Source organism: Nannobrachium achirus (assembly GCF_963921795.1).
Source record: "Nannobrachium achirus genome assembly, chromosome: 11".
Classification (NCBI taxonomy): Eukaryota; Metazoa; Chordata; class Actinopteri; order Myctophiformes; family Myctophidae; genus Nannobrachium; species Nannobrachium achirus.
In genome coordinates, this window is record NC_137820.1 from 2,086,728 (window position 1) to 2,112,213 (window position 25,486).

At 41.6% G+C, this 25,486-nt stretch overlaps 1 protein-coding gene across 5 annotated transcripts in view; it reads left to right on the top strand.

The window, feature by feature from the left end:
• Window positions 1-25,486, top strand: part of LOC308293720 (growth arrest-specific protein 2-like) — a 73,417-nt gene that overhangs the window by 21,754 nt on the left and 26,177 nt on the right. For all 5 annotated transcript variants that reach the window (XM_080736333.1, XM_080736334.1, XM_080736335.1 and 2 more), the window contains 2 exons: window positions 4,911-5,041; window positions 14,161-14,299. In XM_080736333.1, coding sequence (XP_080592459.1) covers window positions 4,911-5,041; window positions 14,161-14,299 — 270 coding nt within the window. The remainder of the gene's footprint in view (window positions 1-4,910; window positions 5,042-14,160; window positions 14,300-25,486) is intronic.

Here is a 25,486-nt window from a genome sequence, read left to right on the forward strand (position 1 = left end):
ATTCATGTCAATTTGTGTTTTCAGATATTTAACCACTTGAACCGTCAATACTTAATAAACTTGACCTTTCACTCTGTACTTAGTCTGCTCTTTTTCCGTTGTGAGCTTGTAGATCATCTATTTTTGGCTAAACTTCTCCGAATATGGACGCTAGAGTTCAAGTGGTTAATATAAAAAAAGGAGAAAAAAAGGCTTCTATCTCACAAATATTTGGAGGACCCCCTGTAGTAACTGGACCCCCTGTTGAAGACCCCTGGTTTAGAGTGTGCTTGTAGGTGTGGCCCTGACTGTGGCCACGATTAACTCACACAATATGCAAATGATGTGTTCCACTCTGTTCAGAGAGGGGAGGGGGGAGGGGGGGGGGGGGTGACCTTATCGACCGAAACACTCAACACTCAAACTCTCTCAGCAGTACACACTGCAAGCATGAAGTTGATCCAATGAGCACTTCTCTAGATGTGTGAAGAAATAGACAGACACACAGACAGACAGACAGACAGACAGACAGACAGACAGACAGACAGACAGACAGACAGACAGACAGACAGACAGACAGACAGACAGACAGACAGACAGACAGACAGACAGACAGACAGACAGACTATAGTGAAAATAGTGATTGTCATATATAAGATGGTCTCCAATATTTGACAATTTGGCCAATGTTTAATTTGTCATTTTAGAGGTATTAAAAAGTCCTTAAATTGTCACTTTAGAAATGTGCAGATACCCTCTATACACTTAAACTTTATGTTGGTTTGTTTGCTGTTGAGTGAGAAAACAGTGTTGCACATTAAGTTAATCATCTGGGGACCTCTAAAATCATTTGGCAACCTCACAGGTTGAGAACCACTGAAATAGTATACAGTGAAAATAGCAGATCTACAAGCTTACAACGGGACATCACATCATGTTGTATAAGCTTGCAAGCTCTGCTATTTTCTCTATAGTTCTGGGTCGCAGGGAGAGACGTTACATTTCTCTTTCGGGTCTCCAGCTAAAAGCTCTGGGAACCAGCAGTGATTTAATGCACTGTTCCCTCTATGGAGACAGAGCACCTATAAGGGTACAAATGGAACCCTTTTAGATGGATCAGGGGTGGGCAACATCTCTCTTTCATACTGGCTTTGATAAAGTGAGTGAAGGGCCACACGTTGGACAACTTGAAACACATGCTGAATGAAGTTAACACTGCATGAGTTTGATAGACGACAGACAATCTATTATGTTATAAATATATATCGATGGCAGACTGTTTCACTCTTACATTATAAACATTTAACATTTGAGTATACGGATGGAATATGGAATGCAGTATATACTAAATTGGTACATAGGCCTACGTATTAATTACTAAAAACTAGCCCTTACCCGTTTAAAGATATGAGCTCCGAAATGATGTGCAGTGTGTGGGTTATGGGATGTGCACTGTGCACACAGTATATGAGGGATGGAAAGTAACTTTAACTGGTGCTTGCATGATGTAGGAGCATCAATGTAAGAAATACCCGTTTCGTTTAATGGCTACAGAGATACTGTGTCCCCCCCGCCCACCCGCCTGCGCGCACGCGCGCACGCACGCACGCACGCACGCACACACACACACACACACACACAAACATGTTGCCTCATGCTAGATGCAGAATAGATATGCCTCATGCTAGATGCAGAATAGATAGTAGATACACCATAAAAATGCTAATATACAGCATATGATTTGTGAAAGTGACAAAAGGGCTTCACAGTTATGTCAGGTGTGTTCATATGCTAATGATGCGATTTCAGATCAATTGCTCCAGCCACTGAGGAGAAACGCTGTTTCAGACAGACAGACAGACAGACAGACAGACAGACAGACAGACAGACAGACAGACAGACAGACAGACAGACAGACAGACAGACAGACAGACAGACAGACAGACAGACAGACAGACAGACAGACACTCACTCAGACATTCCGAAAATTATATGTTTGATGTATTTGAGTTGTGTTACATAGATTTCCTTAAAATAACATAATGCTGCCTTTTAACATGTAGATTTTATGGGAGTCATTTTGTTTTTCTTGAGGACTTCAAGGGCCGTATTGAGATGGTCGAAGGGCCGGGTCCGGCCCCCGGACCGTATGTTGCCCATGTGTGAGATAGATAGATAGATAGATAGGTAGGTAGATAGGTAGGTAGGTAGGTAGATAGATAGATAGATAGATAGATAGGTAGATAGATGGATGGATAGATAGATAGATAGATAGATAGATAGATAGATAGATAGATAGGTAGGTAGGTAGGTAGGTAGGTAGATAGGTGGATGGATGGATGGATGGATGGATGGATGGATGGATGGATGGATGGATGGATGGATGGATGGATGGATGGATGGATGGATGGATGGATGGATGGATGGATGGATGGATGGATGGATGGATGGATGGATGGATGGATGGATGGATGGATGGATGGATGGATGGATGGATGGATGGATGGATGGATGGATGGATGGATGGATGGATGGATGGATGGATGGATAGATAGATAGATAGATAGATAGATAGATAGATAGATAGATAGATAGATAGATAGATAGGTAGGTAGGTAGGTAGGTAGGTAGGTAGGTAGGTAGGTAGGTAGGTAGGTAGGTAGGTAGGTAGGTAGGTAGGTAGGTAGGTAGGTAGGTAGGTAGGTAGGTAGGTAGGTAGGTAGGTAGGTAGGTAGGTAGGTAGGTAGGTAGGTAGGTAGGTAGGTAGGTAGGTAGGTAGGTAGGTAGGTAGGTAGGTAGGTAGGTAGGTAGGTAGGTAGGTAGGTAGGTAGGTAGGTAGGTAGGTAGGTAGGTAGGTAGGTAGGTAGGTAGGTAGGTAGGTAGGTAGGTAGGTAGGTAGGTAGGTAGGTAGGTAGGTAGGTAGGTAGGTAGGTAGGTAGGATGGATGGATGGATGGATGGATGGATGGATGGATGGATACCTTCCTTTATTATCCCAGGGGGGAAATCAGTTGCCCAGAGGCAGCACAGCAGTATAAGGATATTTACAAAGTTACAGAGAAGTATGAAAGAGAACAATGGGGGGACTGAGTTACTAGGGCCCAAGGTGGAGGGGCCTTCATTATTTTATGCTTTAGATATACAAGCTCACAGCGCAGCACCGAGTGCCACGCTGTGAGCTTGTAGATCTGCTATTTTTCAATAGTTAAAGCACAGAATGTGAGTGAATCCTTGTACCCAGGACACCCCTGCTCCTGAACCATGAAATGGACCAGCCAGGATGCATGAGGGAAATAAGGATGCATGAGGGATGCATGAGGGAAATAAGGATGCATGAGGGAAATAAGGATGCATGAGGAGAATAAGGATGCATGAGGGGAATAAGGATGCATGAGGAGAATAAGGATGCATGAGGGGAATAAGGATGCATAAGGATGCATGAGGAGAATAAGGATGCATGAGGAGAATAAGGATGCATGAGGGAAATAATAAGGATGAGGGAAATAAGGATGCATGAGGGAAATAATAAGGATGAGGGAAATAAGGATGCATGAGGGAAATAATAAGGATGAGGGGAATAAGGATGCATGAGGGGAATAAGGATGCATGAGGGGAATAAGGATGCATGAGGGAAATAAGGATGCATGAGGGGAATAAGGATGCATGAAGGAAATAAGGATGCATGAGGGAAATAAAGATGCATGAGGGAAATAAGGATGCATGTACTGTGTACAGTATGAAACAGAGCTGATTCCGTTAAATGCATTTTGAGGAAAATAATGCTGCTATTTGTACCCTGTATATGTATATATAAAATGTCACAAATGCGACATAGCTCTGTTTACACAATGCTGTACCCCCTCCAACTGTATATGTGTTCCCCATTTTCAACTGTTTTTATTGTATTTTATTTGTGATTTATTTGTGATCCTTTGAATGTAAATTGCATGAGGAGTCAGCAGGGTGATTGTTCCTCTACAGCCAGCCTTCTGGGCTCAATTACAACATTTGGAAGTCATTACAGTCTGGACCCAAAGCCCCCCCTCCCCCATCCCCCCCCCCCCCCCCCTCCCTAAAGAAAAGAAAGAAAAGAAAAGGAGAAATCTCTCCACTTTCTTTCCACCCCCCCCCCCCCCCCCTTCACAATGATCTAAGCTGTAAGGAATGGTGGTCTGCTCGCGCATGCAGTGCTGTAAAGTAACTAAGTACATTTACTTAAGTACTCTACCTAAATACACTTTTTAAGTATTTGTATTTTACTTGACTATTTCAAATTTCCAATACATTTACTTCTACTCCACTACATCCATCTGCCAAATATTGTACTTTTACTCCGCTACATTTATTCTAAAACTTTTAGTTACTAGTTACTTTACAGACATACATTATAATATGATAAAACATAAACTAATTACTTTAGCCCTATTTTATGCATATGCTATTTGAAAATAGCCGATCTACAAGCTACAACGCATCGCACCGCGTTGTAGATCTGCTATTTTAAGTGGTTATAAAGGGCCATTACAGCTATGACCATAACGATTGATTGATTGATTGATTGATTGATTGATTTATTACTTTATTGACGAAAAGCCACAGCCTTGTTTCCATTGTGGTCCATTAAACATTCAAAGCTCTCTCATCACAAGTAGATTTAAGCATTTCACAATAAAGTGTAAGTGAATGGCGGTGCTCTACAGTCAGATAATGACCAAAACAATGGCAGCAATGTGTTAACATTCAGTTTAAACGTTTGAGTTGTGCAAGACAAGGAGGCAAGCTTTGCAGCAGCAGCAGCAGTTTGTGGCAGCACCTGGAACGCAGAGATCCAGTGTAGGAGAGAGACCGCCTTGTCTCTGTTAAATGAGAAATATATCAATAAAATATATTGAATATTATTAACTTGTTGATGTATTCTTGCTGTCCAATCAGGGCTGGAGATCACAGCTGACAGCTTCATGGACCAATTAGACAACGGCTTCCTGTTGTGTCGTCTGGCAGAGACTCTGCAGGACAAGTTCAGCCGGAGCGGACTGGAGCTGCCGCTAAGCTGCAACGGGAAGGTACCTGTTTATACCCTGATTATACCCTGTTTATACCCTGATTATACCCTGTTTATACCCTGTTTATACCCTGATTATACCCTGTTTATACCCTGATTATACCCTACTTATACCCTGTTTATACCCTGATTATACCCTGTTTATACCCTGATTACCTGATTATACCCTGATTATACCCTGTTTATACCCTGATTACCTGATTATACCCTGTTTATACCCTGATTACCTGATTATACCCTGATTATACCCTGTTTATACCCTGATTACCTGATTATACCCTGATTACCTGATTATACCCTGATTATACCCTGATTATAACCTATGGGTGAATGGGTGAATGTAATGCACATTCTCTGTAAAGCACCTTGTATAAAGGTGCATTTACCATCCAAACTACATACCTAAGCTGACTCCTTTCCAAGTGAAGGAGCAGTGGTTCTACTCAGAGTCTAACACGTATGACTGAAGGGAGATACCACCAACCCGTCTTGAGAAAAGTCATTTCGGCCACTTGTAGCCGCAACCTTATTCTTTGCGTTGTGACCCACACTTCATGACCATAGGTGAGAGTAGGAGCAAAGATTGCTCGGTAGTCAGAGAGCTTTGCCTTCTGGCTCAGCCCTCTCTTCATCACAACAGAGCGATTCTGTGACTGCAACGCTCTGATCCTCAGAGGGGAGGATGGAACAGGAGATGACCTTACCCTGACCCTAAGCTGATCATCCTGGAGCCTCCATGTGAAGATCTAATGAGAGGGTCATGTGTAGATCTAATGAATCAGTCAGCAGGGAGCAGACAGGGGGTTCATGTGTAGATCTAATGAGAGCAGACAGAGGTTCATGTGTAGATCTAATGAGAGCAGACAGAGGTTCATGTGTAGATCTAATGAGAGCAGACAGAGGTTCATGTGTAGATCTAATGAGAGCAGACAGAGGTTCATGTGTAGATCTAATGAGAGCAGACAGAGGTTCATGTGTAGATCTAATGAGAGGTTCATGTGTAGATCTAATGAGAGCAGTCAGAGAGCAGACAGAGGGTTCAGTCACCTGAGGTGGTGAACCACAGGGCTCTGATTGAAATCACACTGGTTTGATCACAACTCCAACACCACAACAACAGATTGTTGTTCATCAGATGTGAACCATATCACTCCTAGGAGGTTTGATATGTCGACACCCATCATTTCAGTAAACTTCTTTTCATTAAATATAAATATATATAATACATAGAAATGATGAAGATAAATGGTAACTGGTGCATTTATATAGCGCTTTTATCCAAGGCGCTTTACATAGAGATTGTGCATTACATTCACCCATTCACACTCACATTCCACATTCATACAACGATGTCAAAGGAAACCATGTGCAGCACCAACCTGCTCATCAGGAGCAGTTAGGGGTTCAGAGTCTTGCCCAGATGATTAGCTTAATGTCAACATTGTTTTCTCCCTCAACAGTAAACAAACCAGGCATACAGTTTAAGTGTATAGACATTCTTAACGTGATAATTTGAGGACTTTTTAATACCTCTGAAATGAGAAATTAAATATTGGTCAAATTGCCACATAGTAGAGGCAGAAATTGTGAAAATAGCCGCAAGCTCACAACGCGAGGCCTTGTGAGCTTGTAGATCTGCTATTGTGAGGTGTTGCACAGCACTTTAGATTGTAACCACTTTAACCATTATTCCATACTTTGGCTATTCAAAAATAGCAGATATACAAGCAATTATTTTGGTGAACATTTGTGCAAATCTTTGAATATAAAACTACGCACCAAAAGTAAGAAAACCTATTAATAATCCCCTTTAATAATACCAATTGGTATTGTGTTTTATATCATTTTTATCGTTGATTTGTCACCTTTTCAACGAGGTACAGCTTGTAAGCATCGGGCATTCGTGGAATGAGCAGCACAGCTAAACGTGTGGGCAGCGCCTTCAAAAAAATGGTCAAAATGGCCTGCAATGCTGTTGTTCCCTGACACCGAGTTTAAAATGAACAAAGAATACAAATATGCCAATATGTGTTGTTTTTTCTTGCGGTCAAAAAAATATATTTTCACATGAAAAAGTTTAGAAACATGAGTGAATCTGTCTGTCTGTCTGTCTGTCTGTCTGTCTGTCTGTCTGTCTGTCTGTCTGTCTGTGGGAGAGGGGAACTACAGAAACACAAGGGACCTATTGATGGGGAGACACGCACACACACACACACACACACACACACACACACACACACACACACACACACACACACACACACACACACACACACACACACACACACACACACACACACAGAGGGGAAGAGAGAGAGAGAGAGAAAGAGAGAGAGCATACATACCTCAGGCTGGGGGAACAACAGCCCACAGGAAATGGAGTGATGTTGTTTTGTTTGGAAGCAGAGAGATCATAGATACAGTATGTTTATCATACTGTATATACAGTATGTTTATTCTTATAATAATGAGCTATTAGTGACTCATGTAATGACAATACAACACCTTGGTTATTATAGTTTCATGTGTTTTACATAACAGAGGGCTTAGTTCTATTGGCATGCAGCCAGTGGTGGGAAAAGTACTCACTCTTTACTTAAATAAAAGTATCAATACTAGTAGAAATACAATATAGAAATACTCTGTTACAAGTAAAAGTCCATAATTCAAAATGTACTTCAGTAAAAGTATGAAAGTATTGGCATCAAAATGTAGTACCAAAAGTAAAAGAACAAAATGTTTGAAAATAGACGATCTACAAGCTCACAACGCGTCGCATCGCATTTTCAAATAGCCTATAGGTATACAATAGGGCTAAAATGGATTAATGTATGTTTAACTAAAGTTTAGTATGTGTAACTAAAGGGTTCAAATAAATGTAGTGGAGTAAAAGTACAATATTTGGATCTGTGATGTAGTGGAGTAGAAGTAAAACTATTGGAAATTGGTAATACTCAAGTAAAGTACGAATACCTACATATACTTAAGTAAATGTACTTAGTTAGTTTCCAGCGCTGCATGCAGCTGTTCACAGTGAATGAAGCGTGACTGATGAATGTTCATGCTGGTCCTGGTGCCCCCCCCCCCCCCTCCCCTCGTCTGAAAAGGTTTTACAAGCGTGTACATGAGCTTGTAGATCTGCTATTTTATAGACAGCATAAAATATGTGGTTAAAATCAATGGCGTCAATTCAGCAAAAGCTAGGGTATGGCAAAGATGGAAGGCCTCATGGAAAAGAGGCATTACGTTTTGTATAACACGGTTCTATTGTGAAAGTAGCATCTAAAAAAATTGTGAAAATAGCAGATCTACATGCTCAGTCTAAAAAAAAAAACGAGTTTTGTCAGTTTTTTACACAGGTTTCTACGGTTTCTTGGGCTGGATATGGCAGCCTGGAACGGTTGTTCAAGTGCAGCTAAACTTGGCATGTTAGTAAATGTGCCACAATTAACAATAATGCATTGCACCTGTGCAGCTGACCTGCGGAACCTGGGAATATACCATGTTGTCCAGATGGGGAGAATACAAGTGTGGAGAATATAATTATAATACCCTGTTAAAGTGACTATTTTGTAAAATGTTGCATTTGTAGCTATTTTACTGTAATTTAACAACATAATAACCAGAACAGATAGACAAAGAGACATTCATGGATTTATATTTAAAAGTAACTATTATTTCCCCCCCTGGATCCAGGGTATGGCAGCTGCATACCCCTGCCATACCCAATTGAAGCCCCTGGTTAAAATCATTGTGATGGAAGAGTTTGAAGTTAACTGCCCTGAAAACTCACCTTTCAGGAGGCCAGAGAAGGAGGTAGTTATCACTTCTCCCATAGACAGGTGAAAACTCACCTTTCAGGAGGCCAGAGAAGGAGGTAGTTATCACTTCTCCCATAGACAGCTCAAAACTCACCTTTCAGGAGGCCAGAGAAGGAGGTAGTTATCACTTCTCCCATAGACAGGTGAAAACTCACCTTTCAGGAGACCAGAGAAGGAGGTAGTTATCACTTCTCCCATAGACAGGTGAAAACTCACCTTTCAGGAGGCCAGAGAAGGAGGTAGTTATCACTTCTCCCATAGACAGGTGAAAACTCACCTTTCAGGAGGCCAGAGAAGGAGGTAGTTATCACTTCTCCCATAGACAGGTGAAAACTCACCTTTCAGGAGGCCAGAGAAGGAGGTAGTTATCACTTCTCCCATAGACAGGTGAAAACTCACCTTTCAGGAGGCCAGAGAAGGAGGTAGTTATCACTTCTCCCATAGACAGGTGAAAACTCACCTTTCAGGAGGCCAGAGAAGAAGGCAGTTATCACTTCTCCCATAGACAGGTGAAAACTCACCTTTCAGGAGGCCAGAGAAGGAGGTAGTTATCACTTCTCCCATAGACAGGCGAGAAGTGAGCTTTAAAGGAGCTATAGTCAACTTTTTCATTGTAGGGCCGACACTTTGTTTACATCCTAGTCTATAGACTAGAATGTAAACAAAGTGTCGGTCTGACAACGGCCAAAATGATTATTTTATCATTATTTTACGCTTTTTGTGGTCATTTTTTAATAGAAACACATATACGAAGCTTATTTTTTTATAAAATATGTTCGAAACATTATTTTTATTTTAGCATCCGTTTTTCAAGAAAAAGTTGACTATAGCTCCTTTAACTATTAACAAAATAACAGTTCTACAAGCTCACCGCGCGGCACCGAGTGCTGCGCTGCGAGCTTGTAGATCTGCTATTTTTGAAAAATTCTGAATACTTCCAAGGTGTTTGAAAAATGCATGTTGTCAGTGGTTCTTAAACTTTTTCATGTCAAGTTCCCCCAAAATGATATGTATTTGGCCGAGAACCCCCATCTAAAAAATATTTAGCAAAATCTTAGTTACAAATATTCGCTTGAAAAATACATATATTCAAAGATTTGCACAAATATTCACGACACACACATACAAGCTCGCAGCGTGGCACTCGGTGCCGCGCTGTGAGCTTACAGACCTGTAAGGGCCCAAGTGGACCCCCCGAGGGGTCCCCAGACCTCACGTTGGGAACCAATAGGATGGAATATCTTCCTGTCATCATTAGAGTTGTCTGGAGATGGGACACATGATGATGATGTCATCAACATGTGTCCTGTCATCTCAATGTGTCCTCAATATGAGCCCTGTGGTACACCTGTGTTCTAACCACAGATCTATAGAACATCTCAATGTGTCCTCAATATGAGCCCTGTGGTACACCTGTGTTCTAACCACAGATCTATAGAACATCTCAATGTGTCCTCAATATGAGCCCTGTGGTACACCTGTGTTCTAACCACAGATCTATAGAACATCTCAATGTGTCCTCAATATGAGCCCTGTGGTACACCCGTGTTCTAACCACAGATCTATAGAACATCTCAATGTGTCCTCAATATGAGCCCTGTGGTACACCTGTGTTCTAACCACAGATCTATAGAACATCTCAATGTGTCCTCAATATGAGCCCTGTGGTACACCTGTGTTCTAACCACAGATCTATAGAACATCTCAATGTGTCCTCAATATGAGCTCTGTGGTACACCTGTGTTCTAACCACAGATCTATAGAACATCTCAATGTGTCCTCAATATGAGCCCTGTGGTACACCTGTGTTCTAACCACAGATCTATAGAACATCTCAATGTGTCCTCAATATGAGCCCTGTGGTACACCTGTGTTCTAACCACAGATCTATAGAACATCTCAATGTGTCCTCAATATGAGCCCTGTGGTACACCCGTGTTCTAACCACAGATCTATAGAACATCTCAATGTGTCCTCAATATGAGCCCTGTGGTACACCTGTGTTCTAACCACAGATCTATAGAACATCTCAATGTGTCCTCAATATGAGCTCTGTGGTACACCTGTGTTCTAACCACAGATCTATAGAACATCTCAATGTGTCCTCAATATGAGCTCTGTGGTACACCTGTGTTCTAACCACAGATCTATAGAACATCTCAATGTGTCCTCAATATGAGCCCTGTGGTACACCTGTGTTCTAACCACAGATCTATAGAACATCTCAATGTGTCCTCAATATGAGCCCTGTGGTACACCCGTGTTCTAACCACAGATCTATAGAACATCTCAATGTGTCCTCAATATGAGCCCTGTGGTACACCTGTGTTCTAACCACAGATCTATAGAACATCTCAATGTGTCCTCAATATGAGCCCTGTGGTACACCCGTGTTCTAACCACAGATCTATAGAACATCTCAATGTGTCCTCAATATGAGCCCTGTGGTACACCTGTGTTCTAACCACAGATCTATAGAACATCTCAATGTGTCCTCAATATGAGCCCTGTGGTACACCTGTGTTCTAACCACAGATCTATAGAACATCTCAATGTGTCCTCAATATGAGCCCTGTGGTACACCTGTGTTCTAACCACAGATCTATAGAACATCTCAATGTGTCCTCAATATGAGCCCTGTGGTACACCTGTGTTCTAACCACAGATCTATAGAACATCTCAATGTGTCCTCAATATGAGCCCTGTGGTACACCTGTGTTCTAACCACAGATCTATAGAACATCTCAATGTGTCCTCAATATGAGCCCTGTGGTACACCTGTGTTCTAACCACAGATCTATAGAACATCTCAATGTGTCCTCAATATGAGCCCTGTGGTACACCTGTGTTCTAACCACAGATCTATAGAACATCTCAATGTGTCCTCAATATGAGCCCTGTGGTACACCTGTGTTCTAACCACAGATCTATAGAACATCTCAATGTGTCCTCAATATGAGCCCTGTGGTACACCCGTGTTCTAACCACAGATCTATAGAACATCTCAATGTGTCCTCAATATGAGCCCTGTGGTACACCTGTGTTCTAACCACAGACCTATAGAACATCTCAATGTGTCCTCAATATGAGCCCTGTGGTACACCTGTGTTCTAACCACAGATCTATAGAACATCTCAATGTGTCCTCAATATGAGCCCTGTGGTACACCTGTGTTCTAACCACAGATCTATAGAACATCCCAATGTGTCCTCAATATGAGCCCTGTGGTACACATGTGTTCTAACCACAGATCTATAGAACATCCCAATGTGTCCTCAATATGAGCCCTGTGGTACACCTGTGTTCTAACCACAGATCTATAGAACATCTCAATGTGTCCTCAATATGAGCCCTGTGGTACACATGTGTTCTAACCACAGATCTATAGAACATCCCAATGTGTCCTCAATATGAGCCCTGTGGTACACCTGTGTTCTAACCACAGATCTATAGAACATCTCAATGTGTCCTCAATATGAGCCCTGTGGTACACCCCTGTTCTAACCACAGATCTATAGAACATCTCAATGTGTCCTCAATATGAGCCCTGTGGTACACCCGTGTTCTAACCACAGATCTATAGAACATCTCAATGTGTCCTCAATATGAGCCCTGTGGTACACCCGTGTTCTAACCACAGATCTATAGAACATCTCAATGTGTCCTCAATATGAGCCCTGTGGTACACCTGTGTTCTAACCACAGATCTATAGAACATCTCAATGTGTCCTCAATATGAGCCCTGTGGTACACCTGTGTTCTAACCACAGATCTATAGAACATCTCAATGTGTCCTCAATATGAGCCCTGTGGTACACCCGTGTTCTAACCACAGATCTATAGAACATCTCAATGTGTCCTCAATATGAGCCCTGTGGTACACCCGTGTTCTAACCACAGATCTATAGAACATCACACAGGCTTCTGATGCTGAATGATTTACCACTCACGCCCATCCGTACTTCACAGTACGATCACTAGACAAATGAAAAGTCACAATGTGACGATTTCTGAACTTGTAAATCTGCTATTTTTTAAATTTGTGACTTTTATTATATATATATTTTTTAATAAAACGTACACACACACACACACACACACACACACACACACACACACACACACACACACACACACACACACACACACACACACACACACACACACACACACAGATCTGTCATAAGTCAGGTGATCAGACAGAAAGCGTTCCAATCCATTCCAGGACAAAGAGAAGAAATCCCCAAAAACACTGCATTCTTCCACCATGACCTCACTGCACCTTCCTGCTCTCAGCGCACACACACACACACAAGCACACGCACACACACACACACGCACACACGCACACACACACACGCACACACGCACACGCGCACACGCACACACGCACACACGCACACGCACGCACGCACGCACGCACGCACGCACGCACGCACGCACGCGCGCGCGCACGCACACACACACACACACACACAAGCACATGCTCGCACGCACACACACGCACACACAAGCACACGCACACACAAGCACATGCATGCATGCACGCACGCACACTCACGCACACACAATTCTTACATTTGGATTTATATAGTCACACGGAGACAGACAGACAATAACATAATGAAATACAGTGAATAATAATAACCCTGAATAAATGTATGGACACATTGTTCTGCATCTCTTTGTAGCAGGATACGTATGATTTTGTTACAATGGTACTTGGTGTGTGTGCATGCGTGCGTGCGTGCATGCATGTGTCTGTGTGTGTGGTATGTGCATGCACGCGTGTGTGTGTGGTATGTGTGTGTGTGTGTGTGTGTGTGTGTGTGTGTGTGTGTGTGTGTGTGTGTGTGTGTGTGTGTGTGTGTGTGTGTGTGTGTGTGTGAAATATAGTCTCAGTGAAACCAGAGCCTGAGCAGATGGTGAAGACATCGATTCACACGGAGCTCTGTGGTTGGTCAATAGCTTCTTGCTATAATATATAATAAATATATCTATAATAATAAGCACTAATATTTCTCTCCCAAATTCAGACGCCAATTGATTCCTAACACATTCCTGTGGACACTTTGACACATGCTCCTTATTTAATATGAACATAGCGGGTCTTATTTGTATCAATCTGTGTAGTAGAGTATGTTGATAGACTAATTTTGTGTGTGTGTGTGTGTGTGTGTGTGTGTGTGTGTGTGTGTGTGTGTGTGTGTGTGTGTGTGTGTGTGTGTGTGTGTGTGTGTGTGTGTGTGTGTGTGTGTGTGTGTGTGTGTGTGTGTGTGTGCTCGTGTGCATCCAGCAGCTCCCTAACCGTAGGATACCCTGCAGAAAGAGCGCCCCCTCCGGGTCGTTCTTCGCCAGAGACAACACAGCCAACTTCCTGAGATGGTGTCGAGAGATGGGCGTTGGAGAAACATGTCTGTTCGAGTCTGAGGACTTAGGTTAGTGTTACTGTGTGTTACTGTGTGTTACTGTTTGTTACTGTGTGTTAATGTGTGTTACTGTGTGTTACTGTTTGTTACTGTGTGTTACTGTGTGTTACTGTGTGTTACTGTGTGTTACTGTGTGTTACTTAAGCAATATTACACGAGAGGGTGTGCATTAACGCGGTTTATCCTGCACGACAGCCTTTTCGCAGGAACGAGCCGACAGGCGAGTTCTGTAGGAAGGGCTGGAGTCTTGTGTAATATTGTGATTATATAACTGTTGCCTTTAAAAAAAACACGTCAACTTTATTTCATTGTAATTAACTCATTGAATGCCCTTTTCAAGATGGCCGTCAAGTACCAGGATGCCACGTTCCTAAATTTCTAGTGCACGGATCAATTTTTAGTGCACGGATTGTGCACGCCCATGCACCATATATGCACCATATGTGTAGTACTTTTTAACAGCTTTCAAACAAAGAAATCCGCTTGGAAATCCGTTCAGGCATTCATGAGATAGAAGCCTTCAAAGTCAGACAAAACAGCAATTTTTGACATTTTGAAAGATGTGTTTGTTATGGGGCTAAACATGCAATTTCGCAATTGCGATCATGCCTAATACATTTGAGGCATTTTTAGATTTTTTTTTATAAAAACATTTTTTGATTATTTTCTTTTTTTTTTCCAAAATGGCTTCCAACTCGGGAAACTCGGGCTGTGGCAGCCTGTGACTACTGTAATAACTCGGGAAACTCGGGCCTTGGCAGTCAATGAGTTAAGATATTCGATAGGAATTTGTAATTTTTTAATGCCTCATTTTAGCTACTATGTCCCTGAACGTCACATGAAAACCGCTAGCCAGCCGCCTAGCATAGTGTGGGGAGAGGAGCGCTTGCGGTCTTTCGTGACCAACGCAGCTGATTTCTTTACTTGATGAGAGACAGTGCAGTAGTGCTCGTTATATGCACAGTTGGAGAGCCTGTTTTCCATTGAGAGCCCGACTACCTGTTGTATAATGTGTGTTACTGTTACAACTGTCTGTTAGGACTTAGGTTAGTGTTACTGTGTGTTACTGTGTGTTATAAGTAATATTACACAAGAGGGTGTGCGTTATGGTGATTATTGGACCGCCTGCGTTGCCGCAGGTTGGAGCCTGAAGGGCGACTGCCTGTAGGCAGCACAGAAGGTACAATAATCACATTAACACACACCCTACAGTGTGATATTGCGATTATACAACTGTTGTGCTTCGTCAAACTCCTTCATTTCATTGTAATTAAGATATTCGATAGGAATTTGTAATTTTTTAATGCCACATTTAGCTACTGTGTCCCTGAACGTCACATGAAAACCGCTAGCCAGCCGCCTAGCATAGTGTGGGGAGAGAGGAGCGCTTGCGGTCTTTCGTGACCAACGCAGCTGATTTCTTTACTTGATGAGAGACAGTGCAGTAGTGCTCGTTATATGCACGGTTGGAGAGCCTGTTTTCCATTGAGAGCCCGACTACCTGTTGTATAATGTGTGTTACTGTTACAACTGTCTGTTAGGACTTAGGTTAGTGTTACTGTGTGTTACTGTGTGTTATAAGTAATATTACACAAGAGGGTGTGCGTTATGGTGATTATTGGACCGCCTGCGTTGCCGCAGGTTGGAGCCTGAAGGGCGACTGCCTGTAGGCAGCACAGAAGGTACAATAATCACAATAACTCACAACCTCCAGTGTGATATTGCGATTATACAACTGTTGTGCTTCGTCAAACTCCTTCATTTCATTGTAATTAAGATATTCGATAGAAATGTGTAATTTTTTAATGCCACATTTATCTACTATGTCCCATAGCTTCACATTTAGCTACTATGTCCCATAGCTTCACATTTAGCTACTATGTCCCATAGCTTCACATTTAGCTACTATGTCCCATAACTTCACATTTAGCTACTATGTCCCATAGCTTCACATTTAGCTACTATGTCCCATAACTTCACATTTAGCTACTATGTCCCATAGCTTCACATTTAGCTACTATGTCCCATAGCTTCACATTTAGCTACTATGTCCCATAACTTCACATTTAGCTACTATGTCCCATAGCTTCACATTTAGCTACTATGTCCCATAGCTTCACATTTAGCTACTATGTCCCATAACTTCACATTTAGCTACTATGTCCCATAGCTTCACATTTAGCTACTATGTCCCATAGCTTCACATTTAGCTACTATGTCCCATAGCTTCACATTTAGCTACTATGTCCCATAACTTCACATTTAGCTACTATGTCCCATAACTTCACATTTAGCTACTATGTCCCATAGCTTCACATTTAGCTACTATGTCCCATAGCTTCACATTTAGCTACTATGTCCCATAACTTCACATTTAGCTACTATGTCCCATAGCTTCACATTTATCTACTATGTCCCATAGCTTCACATTTATCTACTATGTCCCATAGCTTCACATTTAGCTACTATGTCCCATAACTTCACATTTAGCTACTATGTCCCATAGCTTCACATTTAGCTACTATGTCCCATAGCTTCACATTTAGCTACTATGTCCCATAGCTTCACATTTAGCTACTATGTCCCATAGCTTCACATTTATCTACTATGTCCCATAACTTCACATTTAGCTACTATGTCCCATAGCTTCACATTTAGCTACTATGTCCCATAGCTTCACATTTAGCTACTATGTCCCATAGCTTCACATTTAGCTACTATGTCCCATAGCTTCACATTTAGCTACTATGTCCCATAACTTCACATTTAGCTACTATGTCCCATAGCTTCACATTTATCTACTATGTCCCATAGCTTCACATTTATCTACTATGTCCCATAGCTTCACATTTAGCTACTATGTCCCATAACTTCACATTTAGCTACTATGTCCCATAGCTTCACATTTAGCTACTATGTCCCATAGCTTCACATTTAGCTACTATGTCCCATAGCTTCACATTTAGCTACTATGTCCCATAGCTTCACATTTAGCTACTATGTCCCATAGCTTCACATTTAGCTACTATGTCCCATAACTTCACATTTAGCTACTATGTCCCATAGCTTCACATTTAGCTACTATGTCCCATAGCTTCACATTTAGCTACTATGTCCCATAGCTTCACATTTAGCTACTATGTCCCATAACTTCACATTTAGCTACTATGTCCCATAGCTTCACATTTAGCTACTATGTCCCATAGCTTCACATTTAGCTACTATGTCCCATAGCTTCACATTTAGCTACTATGTCCCATAGCTTCACATTTAGCTACTATGTCCCATAACTTCACATTTAGCTACTATGTCCCATAGCTTCACATTTAGCTACTATGTCCCATAGCTTCACATTTAGCTACTATGTCCCATAACTTCACATTTAGCTACTATGTCCCATAGCTTCACATTTAGCTACTATGTCCCATAACTTCACATTTAGCTACTATGTCCCATAGCTTCACATTTAGCTACTATGTCCCATAGCTTCACATTTAGCTACTATGTCCCATAGCTTCACATTTAGCTACTATGTCCCATAGCTTCACATTTAGCTACTATGTCCCATAGCTTCACATGCCGCTAGCATATTGTTGGGAGAGGGGAGTGCTTCAGCTCTTTTGTCCAGCCAGGGAAACTGATAAGAAGCGGCTTGGACTCCTCATTCATAGAAGGAAGCCAGAGGTTGTCAGAGGGAGAGCAGAGACTAGGATTACATTAGATTAGATGATTGGAACTGGGTGAAAAAAATGGGTTACAAGAATGGTGTTCTTCAGTAGAGACCTTGACCCTGGACAGACACTATTCAATTCAATTCAATTCAAAGGGCTTTATTGGCATGAGAAAACATACGTTTACATTGCCAAAGCAGAAGTGTACACAATCTTATATATACATTCCTCTAAGAGCCGCATCCCACTTCCAAGCCCATTCACGCCCACTTCACATCCACTCCAACTCATAGGTAGGGAGAGCAGATGTCGGTAGAACTCACTCTATCCACGAGTTTCCTACGCCCCATAGTGCATTGCGCAAACTTCTGCACCGAGGTTCCGCCGCCGATTTACAAGCTCACAACGGGTTGCATCTGCGACGCGACGTGAGCTTGTATGTCTGCTGTTAAACCCGGAAGTTTGGTCCTGATAGTCTCCAGTAAACTCCCGCGGAAACTTGTGGATAGGGAATAATACCGCCCATAACTCTATCATTGGCCCCCCGTTGCCATGGTGACCGCCGTCCATTGGCTCGTATTCCCAGCTATGGGACCGGCGGATCCAATTTCAACCGAGGGGGGCGTAGCCAGAACACACACACACACACACACACACACACACACACACACACACACACACACACACACAAAAATAGCTAATAGTTAGCTCACAACTTTCCACTTTTCTTTCACCTCAATCGCAGTAACGTCCGTATACATCACGTCAATCACCAATACATTTTTTTTTCAACATTTTTTTTTCCAAAAAACTTTTTTTTTTCTAAAAACTTTTTTTTTCAAAAAACTTTTTTTTTTCATAAAACTTTTTTTTTTCAAAAAACTTTTTTTTTCCAAAAAATTTTTTTTTTCTCAAACATTTTTTTTTCAAAACTTTTTTTTTTTACCCATATTTGACCATTACACACCACGCTGCCGCAACATGGCGGTGAGTGCCGCGCAGCGGCCTGAACTCTAGACTTTTGCGGCCCGAAGGCCATATATATAAATATATATATATATATATATATATATATATATATAATATATATGATCGTGGCCTCTATCGTGATACATAAACTGCCCAATTGCAATAGAATCTGATCAAAGCCACCCTGTACCTCAGGGGTTTGTTTTCGCCGAATATCTACTCCTATAGATGCAACGCAGCGACCTAGAGGGGCGGCCGGCGTAGCCGGCCGACCTTCTAGTACAATACAATCAGAACAAAATATTTACAGGTGAAAACAGTTTTCATGCACTGCCTGCACGGTAACGTGCAGGCAGAGCAGTGATATATATACATTGGTTTTTAAGGTGGTTGGGTTCCATTTGATATCCTTCTCCTATCACAGCAGCTCACGAATCTTGCTGCTGTGTTTGCACATTGTTTTACTTCACCCAGCAGGTATTTTTCATCATTGGTCATGTTTTCAAACTCTCCTTGGGTGGTTATGATCTGTGGGAAGTATGTGTCTCTGATGTCTTGGTACAGCGGACAGTTGGTTAGAAAGTGTAGCTCAGTTTCCACTTCATTTTGTGTGCAGTGGGTGCAATGTCTGTTTTCTCTAGGGAGCCAGGTATGCCTATGACGTCCTTTCTCGATTGCAAGACTGTGCTCACTGAGTCTGTACCTAGTCAAGATTTTTCTTTGTTTTGGGTCGGCCACCTTGCTCAGGTATTCTGCCATGGTGTATTCTCTGTTTAGGGCCAAATAGCATTCTAGTTTGCTCTGCTTGCGGGTTGCTTCTCTCCAATGTGTCAGGTAGCTGTCTTTCTGCTGTTTTATCATTTGGTTTAGTCCAGTGAAGTGTCTGTCTGGTGGCTCTGCTTGTGTTTGTGTACAGAGTTCTAGAGGAGCAGAGGCTCAGATCAAAGCCTTTCCTTCCACAGATAGCAGCCCCGCCCCCAGGGTGGCCTGCTTTAAAACAAGGAATAATTCTTCTCCTCTGTCCTCTTTCTCCTCTCACTTCCTCTGCCACTCATCTGCTCCCGTGAGGACACATGTGCTGGGACCGGGGGGGAGGGGGGGGGGGGACAAGGGGGGGGACATGGGACCGTGTGCAGCTCCAACATTTACTCAAAATGTATTTTCCTCAGAAAACAAAGATCCTCCAGAGCGTCTGAGGAGAAACCAGGTCTCTGTCCTCAGCTCACATGGTCTCTCGTGACCACACGGTTTACTCCTCCCACTGTGTTTAAACACTCCCGTCATACACAGTACATCACTGGTGTAAAGTAACTAGGTACATTTACTTAAAGGGATATTTCACTTTCAAAAAAACTTTTGGTAATTTTATCATCTAATCAGGCTTTTATGAACACCCTGAACAGTTTTTAATTAGCTTGATTGAATATTTAGATATTTGATGTAAATGTTACAAGGCCCTCCAGGCCCAGGGCCTCTCCCCACACACACCCATTGTAACTTCAAACTCCATTTCAACCATGATAGATTCATTAAAAACACACATTATTTTTTCTGGTGACTCATATTACCCTCCTAATATGTGAGCAGGCTGTGTTTTTTCAATAACATTTTTCATTTATTTTTAATATTTATTTTTTTGTATTACATTTTTTCTATTTCCCCAAATAATTATTAAAAATAAATGAAAAAGGTTATCGAAAAAACACGGCCTGCTCACGTATTAGGAAGGTAAAATGAGTCTCCAGAAAACATAATGTGTGTTTTTAATGAATCTATCATGGTTAAAATGGAGTTTGAAGTTACAATGGGTGTGTATGTGGAGAGAGGCCCTACCACTGCTCCCTGTTGAAAGTGGAATATCCCTTTAAGTACTGTACTTAAAGTGATAGTTCACCTATTTCTGACATGAATCTGTGTGAAATACTTGCCATTAAAATAATGGTTACAAATGTATTAATCCATTACCAGAGTCCCGTGGTCAGAGTTCTGGTCAGTTTTAGATGAATATAAAGTAGTTCCGTTTTTTTGGCAGGGGCTCATGGCCCAATCATTAAAAATAGATGAATCCACAAAACTAGCGTCATTTGTATTTCTACCAAATAGACCAACTTTCGTTCAACTTTGACCCCTCTGTCACATGGTACTATTTTTTGTGTCCAGTATCACTACGCCGCTGCAACGTATTTCCCCAAAACAAGGTGCTTTGCAGTCAGCTGATCAGAACGAAACCTCGCTCTATATGGTAGAAATAGGCCAACAATACAAATGGCGCTAGTTTTGTGGTTTAATCTATTTTCAATGATTGGGCCACGCCAAATGGCCCCCACCCCATTGGAACTACTTAATATTCATCTAAAACTGACCAGAACTCTGACCACGGAACTCTGGTAATCAATTAATACATTTTTAACCATTGTTTTAATGGCAAGTATTTCACACAGCTTTATGTCAAAAAAGTACAATTTTGAGGTATTTATAAAAAAATCTCCAATAACCTCAAAACACAAATCTAAAATCCACTATCACTTAAGAGTCTGCATATGAATGGGATTACATAGTGATTTCTCAGTTGTTGTCCAGGTCGTCTACATCCCTTGTTTGGCGACCAGCGGAAGTGAAGCCTCCTCCTCACTTCTGTTTTGTCTTTAAAGTTGCACAAATGTAGTCCTACCCTAATATACATTTAAATGGATTAAGCATTTATAGTTTGCTGCAGTGCTTAGCAGAAATAATGAACGGAAATGCCAGCTTCCGCTACTCGGATGTGTAGTTCCAGACTCTTAACGTGTTGACTGGTCTTTGCCCACATATTTAACAGCAGAAGTGTTGGTACGTGTTTTGCATGTCAGAAACAGTTCATCACATGGAGTAAACAGGAAATAAATCAGGCTACATTTAAATGAATCATTGGATTAATTTAATTAGGTTAAAGAATGAAAGAAAGTGGATCTGGACATGCTTTTTCCTTGTTCATTTCTTGTGTGATTTTCTTGAGGGGCAGAGAGAGGGAGAGGAGAAAGGAGTGACACACAGCAAAGGTCAGCTGTGTTTGGGGAATCGCTGATCCGTGCACATTCATTACATTCACTCATTCACACACACATTCACACACACATTCACACACACACACACACACACACACACACATTCACACACACATTCATACAGTGATGTCAGAGGAAACCATGCTTGGCACCAACCTGCTCATCAGGAGCAGTTAGGGGTTCAGAGTCTTGCTCAAGGACTCTTCCACACTAACTCTGGGGGAGCCCGGGATCGAACTGGGAACCCTCTGTGTTCTAATGACGGTTGCTCTACCCCTGAGCCACTGCCGCCCCACACTCCTACACTAGACCTCTGCTTTTACATTGCTGCCACAGGAAAGGAAACACATCATGTACATCTCTGTGATACGATCATTGTGAGCAGGTTTTTATCACACCCTCCTCAGTTCATGATCTTTTACGTGTCAAAGTTTCACTTCCCTGACCAAACATAAAGCACTGTGTTCTGTTACCTCTCTGACCAAATATAAAGCACTGTGTTCTGTTACCTCTGACCAAACATAAAGCACTGTGTTCTGTTACCTCTCTGACCAAACATAAAGCACTGTGTTCTGTTACCTCTGACCAAACATAAAGCACTGTGTTCTGTTACCTCTCTAACCAAACATAAAGCACTGTGTTCTGTTACCTCTCTGACCAAACATAAAGCACTGTGTTCTGTTACCTCTCTGACCAAACATAAAGCACTGTGTTCTGTTACCTCTCTGACCAAACATAAAGCACTGTGTTCTGTTACCTCTCTGACCAAACATAAAGCACTGTGTTCTGTTACCTCTCTAACCAAACATAAAGCACTGTGTTCTGTTACCTCTCTGACCAAACATAAAGCACTGTGTTCTGTTACCTCTGACCAAACATAAAGCACTGTGTTCTGTTACCTCTCTGACCAAACATAAAGCACTGTGTTCTGTTACCTCTGACCAAACATAAAGCACTGTGTTCTGTTACCTCTCTAACCAAACATAAAGAACTGTGTTCTGTTACCTCTCTGACCAAACATAAAGAACTGTGTTCTGTTACCTCTCTGACCAAACATAAAGCACTGTGTTCTGTTACCTCTCTGACCAAACATAAAGCACTGTGTTCTGTTACCTCTGACCAAACATAAAGCACTGTGTTCTGTTACCTCTCTGACCAAACATAAAGCACTGTGTTCTGTTACCTCTGACCAAACATAAAGCACTGTGTTCTGTTACCTCTCTAACCAAACATAAAGAACTGTGTTCTGTTACCTCTCTGACCAAACATAAAGCACTGTGTTCTGTTACCTCTCTGACCAAACATAAAGCACTGTGTTCTGTTACCTCTCTAACCAAACATAAAGCACTGTGTTCTGTTACCTCTCTAACCAAACATAAAGCACTGTGTTCTGTTACCTCTCTAACCAAACATAAAGAACTGTGTTCTGTTACCTCTCTGACCAAACATAAAGCACTGTGTTCTGTTACCTCTCTGACCAAACATAAAGCACTGTGTTCTGTTACCTCTCTGACCAAACATAAAGCACTGTGTTCTGTTACCTCTCTGACCAAACATAAAGCACTGTGTTCTGTTACCTCTCTGACCAAACATAAAGCTCTGTGTTCTGTTACCTCTCTAACCAAACATAAAGCACTGTGTTCTGTTACCTCTCTGACCAAACATAAAGCACTGTGTTCTGTTACCTCTCTAACCAAACATAAAGCACTGTGTTCTGTTACCTCTCTGACCAAACATAAAGAACTGTGTTCTGTTACCTCTCTGACCAAACATAAAGCACTGTGTTCTGTTACCTCTCTGACCAAACATAAAGCACTGTGTTCTGTTACCTCTCTGACCAAACATAAAGCACTGTGTTCTGTTACCTCTCTAACCAAACATAAAGCACTGTGTTCTGTTACCTCTCTGACCAAACATAAAGCACTGTGTTCTGTTACCTCTCTGACCAAACATAAAGCACTGTGTTCTGTTCTGTCTTCAAGCAGCAGACATGCAGCAGCAGGTTGGCTCTCAGGATGTGGATCTGTGTGTGTTTGTGTTGGTGTTTACATTTGTTCTGATGAAGTTCTGAGATGTTAGGGCTCTCATGGAGCTGTGTGTGTGTGTGTGTGTGTGTGTGTGTGTGTGTGTGTGTGTGTGTGTGTGTGTGTGTGTGTGTGTGTGTGTGTGTGTGTGTGTGTGTGTGTGTGTAGAAAGAAAAAGTAGCATGTGAGGGGTCAAACTAGGTTTTTTTATGATTCTGAATCCTTTGCAAGCATTTGTTTTGCACACAAAAAAACACTATTTGGGCTAAAAACGGTCCCACAAAAAATGGTTTAGTGATGTCATCCATGGCCGTTTTTAGCCCAAGTAGTGCTTTCTGTGCAAAACAAATGCTTGGATTGCAATAGATTTTTTCCCATGTATACTATAGTGCATAGTAAGTGAATGGGACTTTCAGCAGCTGTCAGAAATTCTCCTAGGGATTTTGAATTTCAAACGTTGTCAGATGTGTTACTGGACACCTTTACCAACACATTGGTGGAGACATTTCTTCACCAATTATTCCCAGATTTGATATTATTCTGATAATATTTCCTGACTAATGTGTATTAGGGCATTAAGGAAAAAGTCGACAAGTCTCCATTACACAAGTCGACTCCCTCCAGAGAAAGTCGAAAGTCGAAGTCGAAGTTAAAAAAAAATATATATATATATATATTGTGAAAATAGCAGATGTAGATCGGCTATTTTCACAATTTCTGCCTCTATATATTTGACAATTTGGACAATGTTTAATTAGTCATTTTAGAGGTATCAAAAAGTCCTTAAATTGTCACTTTAGAAATGTGCATATACCCTCTATACACTTAAACTTTATGTTGGTTTGTTTACAGTTGAGAGAGAAAACAATGTTTCACATCAAGTTAATCATCTGGGGACCCCCCAAAATAATTGGGGGGTCGTGTGTGATGTGATGACGTCATCAAACGATAAAGTCGACTTCAACTCAACTTTTTACTGAGTCGAGTCGACTTGCAAAAATCACAAGACGTTAATGCCCTAGTGTGTGTGTGTGTGTGTGTGGTGGTTGTTGTACATCACTCACTGTGGAGTTACTGTATGTTAGCTATATGTGTTGTTGTTTACATCACTCACTCACTTACAGTAGTATGTGTTGTATACCGTACAGTACATTACATATGTGGTGTTCAGTATACATCACATCACATCACTCACTGTCTAGTCTAGTTAGACCACTTACTGGTTCTCAAACTGTTTTGGTTGCAGAACCTCCTGATTTCTGAAGTCAAGTAGGTTACCCCCTTCCCCTGACTGCAGCATTCTGCTTAGAAGATTCAGTCCAATGCCAATATGTTGAAAATAAAACAACACAATGGCAAATAAAGATTGCTTTCTATTCAATAACAAGGTATTGATGTAATTTGGTTTAACAATTTGTCGGCTTAAACCCTGCCTAAGCCGACATCAGCAAGCCAAGGGGGAGAAGACGACAGCCAGCCCCATGGCCT